General features: G+C 37.5%; 3 protein-coding genes across 3 annotated transcripts; 2 read left to right on the top strand and 1 right to left on the bottom strand.

The window, feature by feature from the left end:
- Positions 1-3,724: 3,724 nt before the first annotated feature.
- LOC132784714 (uncharacterized) lies at positions 3,725-4,345 on the top strand. The gene has a single exon (XM_060790520.1). The coding sequence runs from the start codon at positions 3,725-3,727 to the stop codon at positions 4,343-4,345; it is 621 nt and encodes a 206-aa protein (XP_060646503.1).
- Positions 4,346-6,181: 1,836 nt separating this feature from the next.
- Positions 6,182-15,329, top strand: LOC132784712 (histone H2A-like). Its single transcript, XM_060790505.1, has 2 exons — positions 6,182-6,195; positions 14,898-15,329. Exons 1-2 carry the CDS (start codon positions 6,182-6,184, stop codon positions 15,292-15,294), a joined length of 411 nt encoding a protein of 136 aa, XP_060646488.1. The 3' UTR covers positions 15,295-15,329.
- A 594-nt stretch (positions 15,330-15,923) lies between these two features.
- LOC132791802 (histone H4-like) lies at positions 15,924-16,265 on the bottom strand. The gene is given in 2 exon segments (XM_060800885.1): positions 15,924-16,213; positions 16,215-16,265. Coding segments are annotated over 2 exon segments (312 nt in total). The 5' UTR covers positions 16,251-16,265; the 3' UTR covers positions 15,924-15,937.
- Between the last annotated feature and the right edge of the window lie 452 nt (positions 16,266-16,717).

Below are 16,717 nucleotides of genomic sequence, written 5' to 3'. Positions count from 1 at the left end.
TAGAACATCTTGTCCTGCGGTCACCATAAATAACGCAAAGCGCATTTGTCATGCGACCCTCAACCTGGCCTAGTTGACTCCTGTTCGGTTCGGCATCGCCCTGACTCTCACCTGAGTGGACAGCCAAGGCCAATGAACGAACTGCAGTCGATGGCTTGGCCCCGACGTGTTTTTGGCAGTAAATCAGCTCATTAGTTAAGTTGGCAGCTCAGGCAGAGGCTCAAGTCCTGCCCCCGTTTGCCACGTCGGTTGAGTGGCAGCCACGTGCTGCGGCATTTGCTGGGCTGCTGGCTTGCTGACTGGCTGGCTGACTGGCTGGCTGACTGGCTGGCTGCTCGTTAAGCTTCATTTAATCAAAACAAAAAAGTTGGGTGAAAAATAGCCAATAGGCCGGCAATAAGCGCCTCAAAATGCCGCTTTGAATGCTAATAAATCTCATTTGGAGGCTTAAACTTAACCTTTGCCACTACCGCATATAATTTAAGGCAAAGCCAGGCCAGAAAACTTGTCGACAACTTTCATGTGTGTGTGGAGTAGGGGCGCGTATCAAGGATTTCTTTCTCGTCGGATAGTCGGAGCATAAGCCAAGGATTGTTAAGGGATTGTGATGCGAATGTATGGGTTAATGAAGCGTTACGCCTGACGCCTGTATGCGATAGATTGACCAGAACGAGCAGTCTATGACCTCTGTTGATTGGCTGCGAAATAAGGAATTTGTTTTGTGCTTTTCTCTCTTTTGACAAATACGGGGAGAGCGAAGGGAGAGAGAGGGAGCCCAAAGGCATTGCATTGCTCTAAAGTTTCAGCGAGTACGTAACGGAAAAACTTCATTCACTGGCAATAATAATTCAGAAAATAGCCAAAGGCCACAACACACACACACACCCGCACACACCCGCACAACAATTTGAACAACAAAACTTAAGTAGCGACCATAACGAGGGGCTAAGTGTATTTTACTTGCAGGTATGCCAGCTATAATGACGTCAAACTTGGCAGGACTTTTCTCATATTGTTGCCGTTACCTTTCGGTCGCTTTTCCTTTTTCCTTGCTCCTTTCACTATGATAATGATGATAATGGACGAGAAGGACCAGCCACGACCACCGAGAGAGGAGCAGAAGGCACAGCAGAAGAACAGCAGCCACCGCCTCGCTGATGACTTGCAGCTACTCCAAGCGCGCTAATCTTAATTACTTTTGTTTAATTACTTTGACGTTTCGCCTTCCCTTCTACTGCCAAGAAGTCACGCCCCCTTTTCCGCATTGTTTCAGCACGCCCGTGTGGCGCCTGAAGCCATGCAACGGCTTTTCTTCCTTTAAAATAAATAATGTTTACTTATTATTTTGGAGGGCGCAAAGTTTGCGCAGTTAACAAAAGCTTTGTGTACCTTTTTTTGTGACTTGTGCGTAAAAACCAAAACCGTTAGACAAATAAAGGCAACATGCTCTTAGGCGCTTCTCCTCTGCCTACATATCTACATATATATTTGAATACTTTCTTGCATTTTTTGTAAACTAATTTAGTGATTAAAATCTCTGTGGCAGCTGCCACTGTGCCACAGGGACTCACGTCGCGAACGCCAGAGGGCGCCACCTTGCCGCCATCCAATTAACATAATATGTTTTGTTGATTTTTATTGCTTGCTCAAAAGTTTTGTCATTCACTTGGTCAATGCCAAATTGCCATCTCTTCCTAATTGAGGTCTGACCTATTTGTCCGACAATTTATTATTATTTAAAATTCTCTCTCTCTCTCTCTCTCCACTTATTCAGCTTAGTCTCCTACTCGTATTGCCCATAAAATTGTTTGATTGCTCACTAAGATTGCACTTAAATTTCTCCACTTGCACAAATTCTACAAATTATTTATGGAGCCAATGAAAATCTAAAACACAAGCTGCCCACATAAGCCCCCAGAAACGACCAAACGAGCAACATTAACAACTTGCCAAGAGACTTGACCGAAATCTGAAAATGAAATACTCTGCTTGAAGTGCATTTCCAAATGTGAAGCACTTCAAAAAAATGCTCTTGCTTTGGTATTTGATTCAGTGCAGTTTATTGAGACTCTTTAATAGATATCATATTTTTATTGATATAAAACATAATTTTCATCATTTAACATAGATAAAAGAATAAAATTTGTGAAACATTAATTTGAAATACTTAAGAAAACAATTAAACAATTATTTAAATGAAAAGGTTTTCTTACATTTTCAACTTCTCTATAATTTGAAAGAGTCAAATGTGTTTTGGTACTATTAAAAAAACACAAATAAATGCAGAAAAAGAAAATAATTTAACTTAATTTTTATTGCGATCTTCCTAAAATTATTTTAAGAGATTTGGACTTAAATTTGTAATTATTTTAATCTAGTTATTCGCTAATTTGTATACACTATACATATATGTAGAATATTATTACTTTGTGCCTGCAGATCATATTTTAGGCAGAGGAAATCATCTCCGACCGATATAGATCAGCGTCAACAGCCGAGACTATATAGCTATGTCCGTCTGTCTGATATAATAAGAGATAGAGAAATAATTTTTTGTTTGATTGCAAATTATTGTTTGCACTTCTTAAGTTTGTTTATTTCTAATTTTTGCAACGCCCTCTTCCGCCCCCGCAAATCCAATAAAAACAAAAAGAAAACGTGATTTTGAAGCTAAACTCAGTTTTTGATACATAGAATAATAACTAAATTATTTATGATTCCTTAAATTTGTCTGCGAACAGAAAAAATTGTAGAAGTTATTTAAAATATTGCAAAAGGGTTTTAACTACTTTGACTGACAATCTGGTATATTTTGAATGTAGTACAATATCAATGTACCAAATATAGCCTTCGGTAAATTTTAGTATTTTTGTGAAATAGTCAAGACTACTCGACTACAGCTTTCTTACTTGTTATAATTGAAAGTGTATATTCATAAATCATATATTCCGTGTGCTATCTAAAAATGCGTATGCTCGAAAAGAAATAGAGTATGTTCAACGCATTTCACCCTCAACTACTCGCATATGCAAGGCCCTCGAAAGTATGCTATAAATGTTAAGGCCACGCAAAGCAAGGCATCACACGGATCCGGACAAAGACACGGGCTTATGACGTGTTTAAAAGCCAAGTGAGCTTCAAGTTGAACGCAGTAAAGTCTAGATGTTAAAAATGGTAGCCAAAGGCGGCAGCTGACTGACTGACTGACTGAGTGTGTGTGTTTTTTAGGTGTGTTATATTGTTGTGCAAAGTCAGTGGAGCGTTAAACCAAGCCTAAAAGTATGCTACACTTTTGCTTCACTTCCACAGAGACTCTGACTCTGACTCGGATTGCGACTGTGCACAGACGGCATCAAAGGCGTTGAAGCATTGTCTGTGTGTGAGACATGGAAGTGAGGAGGAGGCGAGCGGATGGGTCTGTGATGGGTGTCTGTGTCTAACACTTGATTAGATTTGCCACAATGATAACGCACAGCACGAACAAAAGAGGAAAGCGTAGACGAAGCTAATGCGATTTTCGCCACATTTTTGCATTTTGCTCGTATTTATTTCGCATTTAAATGCACAACTCACAACTGAGATGGCGCTGCGAGGTCTCTCAACACTGTTTGAATTTTGCACTTAGTCTCAACAGAAATTTCGAAATGAAACTTAACACCTAGCTAAATTCTAAAAAGCCAAAAATAATAATAACATTCAATTGGACGAATCGTTAACCAGTAAGATGGTCTCCCCGCCCTCGATTGTGGTCGCAACGCTGCTCCAGCTATGCGGTGTCTCAATTTTCATAAGCCAACCGCAGGATCAGTGCTCGCTGGCATCCACAATTGCCAGCTGGCTCTTTGTGCTGGCCCTGCCGCTGTTGCTGTGGAACTGTGAGCTGCTGCCGAAGCGTTACACGAACTCCTTTCCGCGCCTCTGCATCTGCGTGGAGCTGCTGGGCACCATCTTAATCTCGGAGCTGGCAGTGCTCATTGGCTGGCATCGCTACGAGCAACTCGTCCATCAGTTGAGCCAACGCCTCTGTCCCAATTGTCGCTGGTGCGGTCATCTCTCATTCTGTATGCTCACGCTGCTGCCCTCGTCTCTGCTTCTGGTCACCTTGGCGCCAGCCCAATGGCGGGAATTTGTGCTGCAGCTGGTGATGAAGCTGCCGCGACCCGAGGCAGACGAGTGCCTGCTGGAGTGCGTCCGAGAGTTGTCCAACTATGTCAAGGGATTGGTCTGTTTTTGTCAGCTAAAGCGCGAGGATCGATTGCGTGCGCTACGCTTATTTCAGTTGCAGGCAGAACGGAGTCGAAGTCGGAGTCAGAGTCAGCGAGAGGAGTCTTTGGACCAGCGATAAGTGGAACTGGAATCGTAAATTGTTTATTATGGACACAAATTTATGCCAACATCTGTTGTTGTTATCCTGGCTCACATTCACATTGTTTGCTTCTTGCTTTTCCGGGGGCTTTTGGGATTCCCTTCTTTGCGCTTCGTTCGTCCTCAGCATTTTTGTTTCTTTCTCTTCTTTAACAACTTTTCGCTGTTTGTTTTTAATTTTTTGCTCGAGCTGCTTCCTATCTTTGCCCTCCTCATCTCTCCATCTCCATCTCCATCTCCATCTTCATCTCTATTTCCATCTCATCTCTGTCTCGCTCTTCTGTTGGCCATTTTAATTTTCGTTTTCGTTTGCTGTCGTTGCCATGTTAGCCGCAATTGATTTGCCGTAAATTGTATTTTTAATCTGCCGACAGGCGTTCGACATTGTTACGTTTAGTTCTTGTTATTTTAGCTATGGCTCTTGTTTTCCAGTTTCTATTTTGCAATTTCCTCTTTTTTTTTTGGTCTATTTTTATTAGTACGTTATTTATTTATTAACGCTTACTGCAAGCTCTGGGTAATTGTTTTCAAAATGTAAATCATATTCACCTCGATTTCGCCAATTAAATATAAAATCTCACACTTGATGAATGCCATATGAAGAGCAAAATTCTGTCGATTAAACTTCCTTCATACTTGATACTAATCTATATGATAATTTTGATGGTCGAAAATGCGAAAAGGCGATTTCGCTTTTCGAAACTTATCACGGTCGGCGAGAACGTAAACATTTCTTCATTTATTTGTAGATTTAAGCGCAATCGATTAAATTGCAAATTGAGCAACAGCAGAGATCAAAAAGCGAGGCAAAAACAATACCGACTCACTTTATATTTTTAGGCAGTTCCCAGCAGCAGAAGCAGCAGCATCAGCAATGGGAAACACACAAATGATTGGCAGTTGAGTAAATCGTATTAATGTCACTCATACGCGCCGTGTGCCAGTTTCGATGTTGCTTTGTCGTGTTGCTTGTGCTGAGTAATTGAATTTGTGTTTGTGTTGATTTGATGTAACCTGTAGAAGTGGGAACAGTACATTTAATATATCAACAGCACAGCACACAACTCGGCACATAAATATTTTCCCCAGACAGTCGACGTCGCTGGCGACGTGTCAAATTCTTCGTCACAAGCAATCCGAGAGGGAAAGCATAAGCGGGGAGCGGGGTGAGGCGGTTGGTTGGCATTCCATCAGGAAGTGTGTGTTTTTTGTCTTAAGACATTTATTTTATTGTTTGCCTTTCCTTGGGAATTTGATTAGCTGCGAACTGCATCTCCAGCTCCAAATCTCTTGTGTGCAACATGGCGTATACTTTATGCAAAATAATATTAGCTTCACGACGAATGAGAATGCTAGTCTATCACACTAGCTTTTATTGTCTTCTTGCTCCTGTCTTGTTTTTGCACTACTGCTTGATGAGAAAAATACAAATACGGAGAAGCAAATATTTGTTATTAAAAGGTTTAATTTAAGAAAAGTTACTTTACATAGAGAAAAAGTTTCATTTATTAATATATGTTTATGTATCTTTCTTTCTAGCTTTATTTGTGATGATCAGACAACTGCTTCAGCTGGTCAACTGTGAGGCAACTTCAGCTATGCCACTTATGGAATGATTCTGTCTCCAATCCTCAGTCTTCTCAACTCTTCACTGAACTTATCTTCGGTGGCATGAAACACATTTTCCCAGCAACAAAGATCTGTCCACTTGTGTTCCACTTATTTTGCTTATTTTTGTCATTTCTCTACAGTTGCAGCTGTTATTGTTGCTGTGGCCACTTGAGTTGCTTTTATTTTATTGAAGATTTGTATCAAAATGTCAACAGCAACGTATGTCAACAACAAAAATAACAGAGGCGAAGAAGAAGTTGGTCTTTTGATGTGGATTGTGCAGTTGTCTCAAGTTTCCCACTTTTTTCTCCACTTCTCTCTGCTCTTTCATTTCATTCCATTCCTTTCGTTTGAGTTCTCTTCCTTTTTTTTCTTTCTCACATTTTTTTTGCTTGCTTCAGAGCAAATAAAATGTTTGCTTAAAAAATTGCAGACATGCATTGCTGCTTGAAAATTTCAAATGTGCATTTCGCTGTGCTCGACTTCTCTCTTGCATTTGGGTGTTTTGTTACCAGGAATTTACTGCAGTCACGACTACGCCCTGACACAAATACATTTAAGAATGTGCCAGCATATGTTTCAAGGGCTCCAGGCTCAACTGCAAAGGGCAGCAGAAAAAAGGGACAAAGGCGGGAGAGGTACGTTATATTTTGCGAGTAACTGCGTTGACAGAAGCCTCACACGTTGCCACTTCTACTCAGATCTCGGATGGCAAATCTGCAACGATAATCTGTGCTGCAATATATAACTGCAACTGTATATTAAAAGTCATGTGACGCATAGTTATACCCATATTCAAACTACTTTATTTGATTTCGGTATAGAAGTATTTATTAAAAAGGATTTAAAATACAAAAATTATAAAAATAATACAAAATTAAATAGGATTGGTATACTATCTACTTTCATACAAATTTATTTTTCATAATTAAAAGGTTTCAAGATAGGAGGATGGATGATTAAACAATATCAATACAAATTATTGTGAAATTTGAAAGTTTACAGAAAGATGACTAAATTTCATGGATTAGTTACGGTAAACTGTTATATTAAGATGTTCCAATGTACACGACTGAGAAATACTTTCAATAAAAGCAAATCAGTCCGGTATTCTTCTAAAAGTATACCAAAATATTAAATACGAAATATATCAGATTTTAAACCGTTTTATGCCTAATGAAATTATTTCTTAAATAACTGATTTTTGTGATCGCAACAAAAGGAATCATAACGATATAAGGACAGTATGTAAAAAGTAAATGGATGTGGCAAAAATCTCAGCTGTTGGCGCTAATCTCGAATATAAATTTTTGGTATCGGAGATAAATACTTACGCCTTCAACATTAACTAAGGGAACAAATTGTAGAATGGGAAGTAGTAAACTAGAATATTGAAAACTAATATTATTGCAATATTTTGATTGCTAGATACTTTTTTCTAAATTCTACAACAAATGAAAATTGTTTCATTTTGCCATTTTTGACTATTCTGTAACCGTTAAGCAGCTTAAACTAATTACTGTTAGATGCTAGAATAGTTAAATGAAAATAATAGCGGTATTAATAATACATATCGTGCCACAAACTCAGGCTCTGTGAGTTACGAATGAATAAAGTAATGTTATTTAAAGCAATTAAGTTATAAACAAGTAAGAAAGTTACAGTCGAGTGTGCTCGACTGTGAGATACCCGCTACCCATTTTTAATAAGGGCAAAATATTGGTATTATTTTCAAAATATACCGAAAATACTAAAAATACTAAAATATACCAAATGGTATGTTTGGTATATCGATACAGCACACCATTCAAAATATACCATAGACGGCACAATGTACCAGATTGTCGGCCAAAGCAACTAAGAGCCCTAGTAAGTAGGCGTTTTTGCCCATACAAAAGTATTTCTTTAATAACTTCCACAATTTTTATCTGATCGCAACCAAATTTTATCAGGAATCATAACTACTATAGTAATTATAGTATATACCAAAATTCGCAACTCTACGCTTGTTATTCGATTTGATTTACGGGGGCGAAAGTGGGCGTGGCAAAAATTTGAAACAAACTTGATCTGCGTGCAAACATAACAAATGCTGTCGAAAAAAAATTATAGCTCTATCCTCTAAAATCTAGGTGTTCATACGGACAGACGGACAGACACACAGACGGACAGACGGACATGGCTATATCGTCTCGGCTGTTGACGCTGATCAAGAATATATATACTTTATAGGGTCGGAGATGCCTCCTTCTACCTGTTACATATATGCAATGACATACAATGCGGAGAAATGAAAGTAAGAATTTGAACAAAGCATACAACAAAATAAAGGCAGAAATGTAAATTTGCATGTGGAGAAGTAGTAAAAATAATAACAATATTATTTTCATTCAATTGTTAACTGGAAAACATCAACATCGTTTTCAAAAAAGGGACTTTAAGTGTAGTTTAATCCTTTTTCCTTTTGTTTCCGGTTTTTACTTGCGGTCAAGCATCTGCTGCACAATACAACAAAACAAAACACAACACGGCAGAACACAACAAAACACAACACGACACGACAGGCGGCACAACAGGAGACAGAACAAACAACAACAACAAGAACATTAGCAACAACAACAACAACTATAACAAGCAACAATCAAGTGAAGGCAAAAAGTAAAAGGAGACTAACAAAAAGTTGTTAGCCAATTTACTAAATGTCCAGAGTGTGTCCAGCAGTGTGTTGAGCTCGTTTGCCGCTTTGTGTACTTTTTGTGTCTCGTATTGAATAACAAATTATTTGTGGCATATGTTTGGGGGTCTTAGCACAACACTTGCAACACCAACAACAACAACAACGGCAGCTACTATGATGAAATCAAGCAGAACACAAATGGGATAAACGTTAAATGGCCAGTTAACATCGAATAACTGGACAGTCCGTCACAAACTTGTAGATCAAAAAGTTTACCGAGCTGAGGAATAACTAAATAGGTCTCACATGAATGGCATTGATAGCATTGTCAGGAGTGGAGTGATGAACTGCGTCTTTAATTTCCATTCTATTCACAGTTTAAGCAATTCCACAACTTGACTTGATGAGTTTTTTTGGCATTTTGTGGTACGATTCCGCTCGTTTTAGTTGCCCATCGTCTGTCACGCTTGCGGGGATTAGCAAAAGGCTCTTGCTCTTTTTCTCTCCGAACTCTCTATGCTCTGGTACGTGAGTAATTTTTCAAAGCATCCATCCAAACACACACATTCAAAGCAAGCATCGATATAGATGACTGCCAATCGTTATGAAGTTAAAAAAACGAATGAAAAGTAAAATGTACGCGTTATTGCGGAGTTAATTCGACAAGTTGATACCCTAGAAATATAGATAGAATATAAAAATAAATAATAATAATATTCAAATAAATATAAAAGGTAATGAAGAATTTTTGTGTAAATAATTGTAAAGGAAACGCTAACCCTACTAATGAATTTGAATGAACTTCACATTTTAAATATCTTTATTATAATCTAAAAATAGGTAAGTTTATTTATATTTCTGTTTATTTATTACAGATTTATTGCGATCATTGTAGACTTTTATGTGTCAGTTAAAAATCGAATCACCTCGAGAGATCACTCAATAATATACCTGATGTAAACTCCTCACATAGGGTAAAAAACATCGCTCAACATTTTTGAGTTGAGTAGCAAACACGAAGCGAAAAATGGAAGGGGAGCTCTAATACAATTTGTAGGCTTCTGTTCATTAGGATTTTTATTTCTTTCTTTTTTGTCGACGATAAAAAAGAATTTATTGCCGCAAGTTCAAACCATTTCGCTGGGTAGCATTCTTCTTTTTTTTTTGCTTTCGAATTGCCACGCTTGCTGCATTTTCAATTGCATTTAATACACATTTTGGGTTTGAGACATTTTCCTCACTGTGCGCTTTTCCCAATTTTCGAGAATGTGCACCACCAAAAAGGGCAAAAGCATTTAATTTTCCCATGACTTCGTTGAACTTCAACGGCATATTTTAGATTCAGACGACACCGTTGAATTGCCAGTGGGTTGGGAGTAATTAGACCTTGTTACTCCGTTCTAATTAGGGTAGTTCAAAAGGTGAGTTGGGAGAGCCACGTTGATGATGGTTGTAAATCATCTAGAACTGAGCTTCCTAATGGAAGTGTTACAAAACTAATACAAGCACATTAAATCCGAAGAAGCATATATTTTTATTAAATTATAAAGTGGGACTTTAATCAACACTATTTGTCGAATAGTTTGGAAAACGGTTTGAATATCTTTAACGTTACTATTTAAATACTTAATAAGATTGTTTATTTTTTTTGTGTCTTATTTATATTATTGATCAACTCATTATTGAAAAACAAATTTAAAAAAAAAATCGAATTATGTAAAATACATAAATGTTGATATAAATTCAATATTCAAGGTTTTTAAACAGTATTTTAAATAATTCTAAAATATGTTTGCCATTATTAACCTTCTTTGTAGGAAGAGGCTAAAAGTTCCTAGTTTGATCCAAAAAATACGCAATAAAACAGGTTTGTAATATTTATTTTAATACACTCTTAATTACAATAAATATAATCGACAACAAGATGCAAATCAGATTCAAAGCGTGAGTCCAAGAGGTATGACAAGATTTTTCCTACGCAATTCGCAGCATATTCCGTCCAAGTCCAGATCGCAACTGAACTTTTATTGGGTGCCACCGTAACTTTTATAAGCCTTGCATAGCCAATAAGAAAAGCGCGTTAAATTTCTAAATTGCACAGGATTGGCGTGGGTGCTATTTGGGGTTGTTGAGAGCGAAAGCTGGAGGGCTGTAAAAGAAAGCTTAACTGTTGAGCTTGTAAGCTTAACATGGAAAGAGCTTTGCGAAGGGATGAATTTACCATTATTAGTTGGGACATTTTTGATAAAGCTTTAAGGATAACTGCCTGTTAAGTAACATTAAAAGCGGGGTAAACGTTTAACACCAGCACTTAAGAGAGCGTTTGCAGCAAATTAACAGCGCTGTTATGTGTAACAGGACAAATATCTCCGATGTTTGGCTTAACAGTATGCAGGGGAAATCGTTAACAGTGCTGTTAAATAATTTCACGTTAATGGAGAAGTAACTTTAACATAACAGCTTAAGAGAGTTTTACAGTGATACGCTCATATGTATATTAACAGCCTGTAAGTTTCAAACATATTTTATGAATTTCCGCAGTTATTAATCCACTTATTTATAAAGCAAAGTAAACAAGAAGATCGTCAATGATGAAATTATCGTGATGTAAATTTAATGCGTTTTGGGAACAACTTGAAGCTTGTTGCTTTAATCAAAAGTAAATTAAGAACAGTATCGAACACTTGTCCATTAAACAATAACTCAATATTTACAGCTTTTGGAATCGTTTAATGTGTGCGCGCTCACGAAATGCCATATAAATATCTTTGGCTTGTTGTTGGTTCGCTTGGCTTTTGTGGTTAAAACAAATTAAGTGGAATTAATGCGCCTACCTCTGACTTTTCACCTGTGCAACCGCACAGATATATATACGCACACACACACACATGCACAGAGACGTACATATATGTATAGGCACCCATACATGGGCATTTATGATTTTCGAAAGGACCAAAAGGACTGGCAAGCCTTTGTGTAATGCGTTTTTGGTTTTCCTGTTTTTGACATTTGAGTTCTTCTCGTGTGCATTAAATATTCAACACGGACTGGTTGGTGCCAATGAAAAAGGCCGAGGATATTCATTGAATAAACACACGCACACACACACACTCTCACACCTATTTGTATTAATTTATAGGGGAAAAGGCGATCCATTTGACATACGTGTGTGCCAACAGCAGCTCCAAATAATTATTGTAAAATAAAAATGCAACTCTTGCACAAAAAATAAAAGATTGCAGTAAAAATTGGCAGAGATAGATATGAACTCTCATCCACTTCCACTTTCGATTTCCCCTTGCACCTCGGCCCTCTGCCCCACTTCTAGTGTCTGCTGTCTCCGGCATACCTCAGAATAAAAACCCAGTCCCTGCATTTATAGAGCTACTTGTTATTTGTTGTATATGGCCAAAGAGCACAAATACATGCATATTAAAAATAGAAAAAATGGCAAAAAAAACTTTGTGCCAGACGATCCACTTGAAGTGCCCGCCTCGGTGTGGCCCTTTGGACCAAGTGGGAAGCGTTCTTTCAAGTGGATTCAGTTGGGGATTCAGCCTGGAGTTCGAGCAACGTGCAAATGCCGCTAGCACAGTTAGAGAAAGCATTTCTTTCACCTTCCTTTGCTTGATTTTCTTTCACCCGTGTTTTTTTTTTTTTTACTTGGTGTGCCAAACAACCAGGCAAATATTTTTATAATTTCCTTTTTGTAGAAATTTGCATTTTGGTGCCTGCCATTTCCGCTTTGCCACTTTACCATTTCCGGTTCTGACGTGCCATAATTGCGTGTCCTTTGCTTGAATTCCAATTGTGAGCCAGCGTGTGTATGTGTGTGTATGTGTGTGTGTGGTCTAATACGATTTCGCTTGATTTTCAATTGATGTCAAATAAATTAAACATTTTCAATTTGCTTAATATTCGGTTGAGCAAATCATTTACATGCATTATTTAATTATTTCAATTGGAATTTTTGTAGCTGCTATCGAAATTCACTTATTAAAATTTCAGAATTTACGCATCATTATCGATAGTCAAAGGCTGGCACATTTTATAAAATACATTAAAAATTAAATTCCCATTTTTTTTTAACCGTTTTTAAGTACTTTACATCTCAATGTGAACTTCTTGAAAATGAATACAATTATTTTGAAATAGTTTGAGTTTACAATAAAATTGTTATGATTTAATTAATGGTAATATAAATTAATACTTGTACAAAAAAAACTCTTTAAAATAACATTTACATCTTAATTATGCTCATTAAAGTTAACTTCCATCTTTAATACAAAATAAACAATAATAAAACTGTATTAATTCATAATTAATTCCCACTGTAGTTGAGGTTGCGAATTCAATTTGATGCCACACTCAACACACAGACGGGCTTTATTCCATTTATTCGAGTCTTTAATATTTTAATTGGCAACAATAAGTGTAATTAACATTTAAAATTATCAAGGCAACATAAATTGTTTGATATTCATAAATATGAATACCAAAACGAGACATAACGAGTGAGAGAACGAGAGATAGGAAAAGAAAACGAGCAGCAATGACATTCATAAATTGGAATGAACAATAAGGACAAAGTGCTCATTTCCCAGACTCGTGTCGATTGTAGGATTGTGTGTGGCAGGACAACTGACAATGGCGCGAGAAAAACAAATATATCACACCGAGCAAAAGGCATAAATGTTGTATAATTTAAATAAAATTGCATTAATATGTTCTTGAAAAGGACACAAAGGACATACACACACACATAACTGCATGCTGCGGCAACAGTCTGGGACCGGGCACAGTTCCAGACTCCGCAGAATGCAAGTACTCCACGCCTGCCTGTGGCCATAACTCATCTCAGCCGCACAAACATAACCAAACATACACAGACATTTGCACAAACACTCGCTCTGCAAATTCACACCAAAATCAAAAAGCAATAATGATGCTCGAAAAGTGAACAAATAGAGTCTGTGTGTGTTTGTGTGTGTATGGATGCAAGCAACACAGTCGAGTGGCAAGCACACGAGGAGCACGAACAATTTTACATGTGTGTCGGTGCCCCATTTTAGTGGGTCGAACAACGCTGACTTCGGCCGCTGCCGTGCACAAGTTTTGTAGTATTTGTCGTTATAAATTTGACATCAATTGGCACAGCATGTGACCAGCAAAGGACCAAGTTGAACGTGGAAGAGTAACGAGCTCAATTCATATGCATATTCACATTGAGTTGCATCGGATTAATAAGTGAAATTTTATTGTATTTTTTACTATTATTAATATTATAATAATTAATGATGAAATCAAAATACAAAACTCAAATTACAAAAATAATTAAAATTGAGTAATATGATGTACTAGGCAAGTTAAAAATTACGTTTTTTTTTCTAAAAATCATATTAATTGTTCAATATTCATTTAATTTTTAATAAATAACAAAAATACGAAAACTTACGTCGACTGTGCTTGACTGTGAAATACGCGCTAAACATTTTAAATAAAAACAAAACAGCGCGGAATTATTCTTAAAATAATATACCGCAAAAATATCATATGGGACTACATTCAAAATATACCATAGAGTGCAAAATATACCAGATTGTTAGGCAAAGCAACAAATCAACTAAATAACTTATACAATTTTTATTGCATCCAAACTGTCAGGAATCATAAATACTGTACAAATGTACCGAAACTGGTACATTTTTTATGCGTTGGTACATTGCATCACTTTTTTTCATATTGGCAATTTTTTCAATATGCCTGGTCTAGTATTTCAATTTTTCATTTTTAAAAATAGTTTAAAATTTGACTTATTATTGTTTAAGTGAAAGTTATGTTTTAGTTTTCTTTATGTTTCAAAAGTACAATTGATAAAATGAATAATTTGAAGAAAAAAATGAAATATGAAATAATAAAAGATTATTTAAAAAAAAAAAAGCTTTTCTATCAATCGACATTCCTCAGCTAGGCTTAGAACCTCACAGTGTTCTGTTTACTTCGAATTGCGAATATCAGAAGCTTTCGTTCCTAACCAATCAGACAAACAGCGAAAAACGTGCTTTCTTTATTGACACCCCAAGCCATGACAACAACTAGCGCCAGGCTGATTTCGAATTTCGAGAAACGGACGCAGTGCGCAGCGAATTCGGCAATGAATTGAGTGCGATTCATCGTTTGTATGTATGTGTGTATGTACGTATGCAAGTGATTGAGCATATTAGCACTCATGATACAATTATAGATTTACTTTTAATGAAGCAACGCTTTCTGGTCGTGGTGAAGGTGGCAAAGTTAAGGGAAAGGCAAAGTCTCGTTCCAACCGCGCTGGTCTTCAGTTCCCCGTTGGCCGTATTCACCGTCTGCTTCGCAAGGGCAACTATGCCGAGCGTGTTGGTGCTGGTGCTCCTGTGTACCTGGCTGCTGTGATGGAATACTTGGCTGCTGAAGTTTTGGAGTTGGCTGGTAATGCAGCCCGTGACAACAAGAAGACTAGGATTATCCCTCGTCATCTGCAATTGGCCATCCGCAACGATGAGGAGTTGAACAAACTGCTTTCGGGTGTCACCATTGCCCAGGGCGGTGTTTTGCCTAATATTCAGGCTGTTCTCTTGCCCAAGAAGACCGAAAAGAAGGCTTAAATTCAAATTCAAACTCGCATATAACACAAATCAACCAAAACCCAAAACGTCCTTTTCAGGACGACCAAAAATTTACTAAAGAGAATAATTTTTCTAATATACAAAAATAATTATATTTTTATTCATTCATTCAGAAATTAAATATTGAGTACTTCACTTAAGCAAAGTATCTGCAGTTGCGTCAAAAATGATTTTCAAATTTCGTTCTTTACATGAGCAAAGTATCTGCTCTGTACAAGAGGTACAGTTGTGTCCAAAAGTATTTTAATATTTTGATCTTCACATGGAAAAAAGTATCTGCAGTGTACAAGAAGTACAGTTGTGTCAAAAAGTATTTTAAAACGTACAACACGCTGCATCAGTAAACTATATTCTTATTTCAGCAGTTTTTTTTTCAATATTAGCATCTCACAAATTTATTTATTTGTATCTTAGAATTAAATTCTACAGAATAACAGGGGCAATCTGGATGAATTTAAGGGAGTTATTCTCTAATATTAATCAAAATATAGTCTTTCTTTCTTTATTTTTAGCAATAAATACATATTGATTTTTTTCTCTTTTGGTTAATTTTTTGGTGGTCCTGAAAAGGACCGATTGATGTGGGTTTTAAGTTTGTATTTTGTAGTAGATACAAATTTTCTTAGCCGCCGAAACCGTACAGAGTGCGGCCTTGCCTCTTCAGAGCGTACACAACATCCATGGCTGTGACTGTCTTCCTCTTGGCGTGTTCGGTGTAAGTGACTGCATCACGGATAACGTTTTCCAAGAAAACCTTCAGCACACCACGAGTTTCCTCATAAATAAGACCAGAGATGCGCTTCACGCCGCCACGACGAGCTAGACGACGGATAGCTGGCTTCGTGATACCCTGGATGTTATCACGCAACACTTTGCGATGACGCTTGGCGCCACCTTTTTCCCAAGCCCTTGCCACCTTTACCACGACCAGTCATTTTTCACTTTTAATATTTTACTTTACACTCAACGAAGTCAGAAAGATACTGTTGTTCGGTCCGACTCAAACGCCTCTATTTATACTCAATGATACATTAACCAGAAAGAGTCAGCAATATGTATCTACGTGCTGCTCACACACTGGAATGGCAACAACCCGATCGCTCGTTCTCGTTCTCGTTCTCGTTCGGCAACCCACCACCAGTTTTACTATAAATACGAGAGCCGAGTCGCTTCGTCCGATTATTGTGCTTTGAACATTTGCTGTGTGAAGTGAAAATTGTGAAATAAAAATGGCTCGTACTAAGCAGACTGCTCGTAAATCGACCGGAGGCAAGGCGCCTCGTAAGCAGCTGGCAACTAAGGCGGCTCGTAAGAGTGCGCCAGCCACCGGCGGTGTGAAGAAGCCTCATCGTTATCGCCCCGGAACTGTTGCCCTGCGTGAGATCCGTCGTTACCAGAAGAG

The sequence above is a fragment of the Drosophila nasuta genome, chromosome 2L, assembly GCF_023558535.2.
Source record: "Drosophila nasuta strain 15112-1781.00 chromosome 2L, ASM2355853v1, whole genome shotgun sequence".
Lineage (NCBI taxonomy): Eukaryota > Metazoa > Arthropoda > Insecta > Diptera > Drosophilidae > Drosophila > Drosophila nasuta.
The sequence above is the reverse complement of the archived record's forward strand: the minus strand, read 5'-3'. Positions and strand labels throughout refer to the sequence as shown.

What these genes read in the sequence shown, in the direction of transcription:
- LOC132784714 (XM_060790520.1), top strand. Translation starts at nt 3,725, where the DNA reads ATGGTCTCCCCGCCCTCGATTGTGGTCGCAACGCTGCTCCAGCTATGC.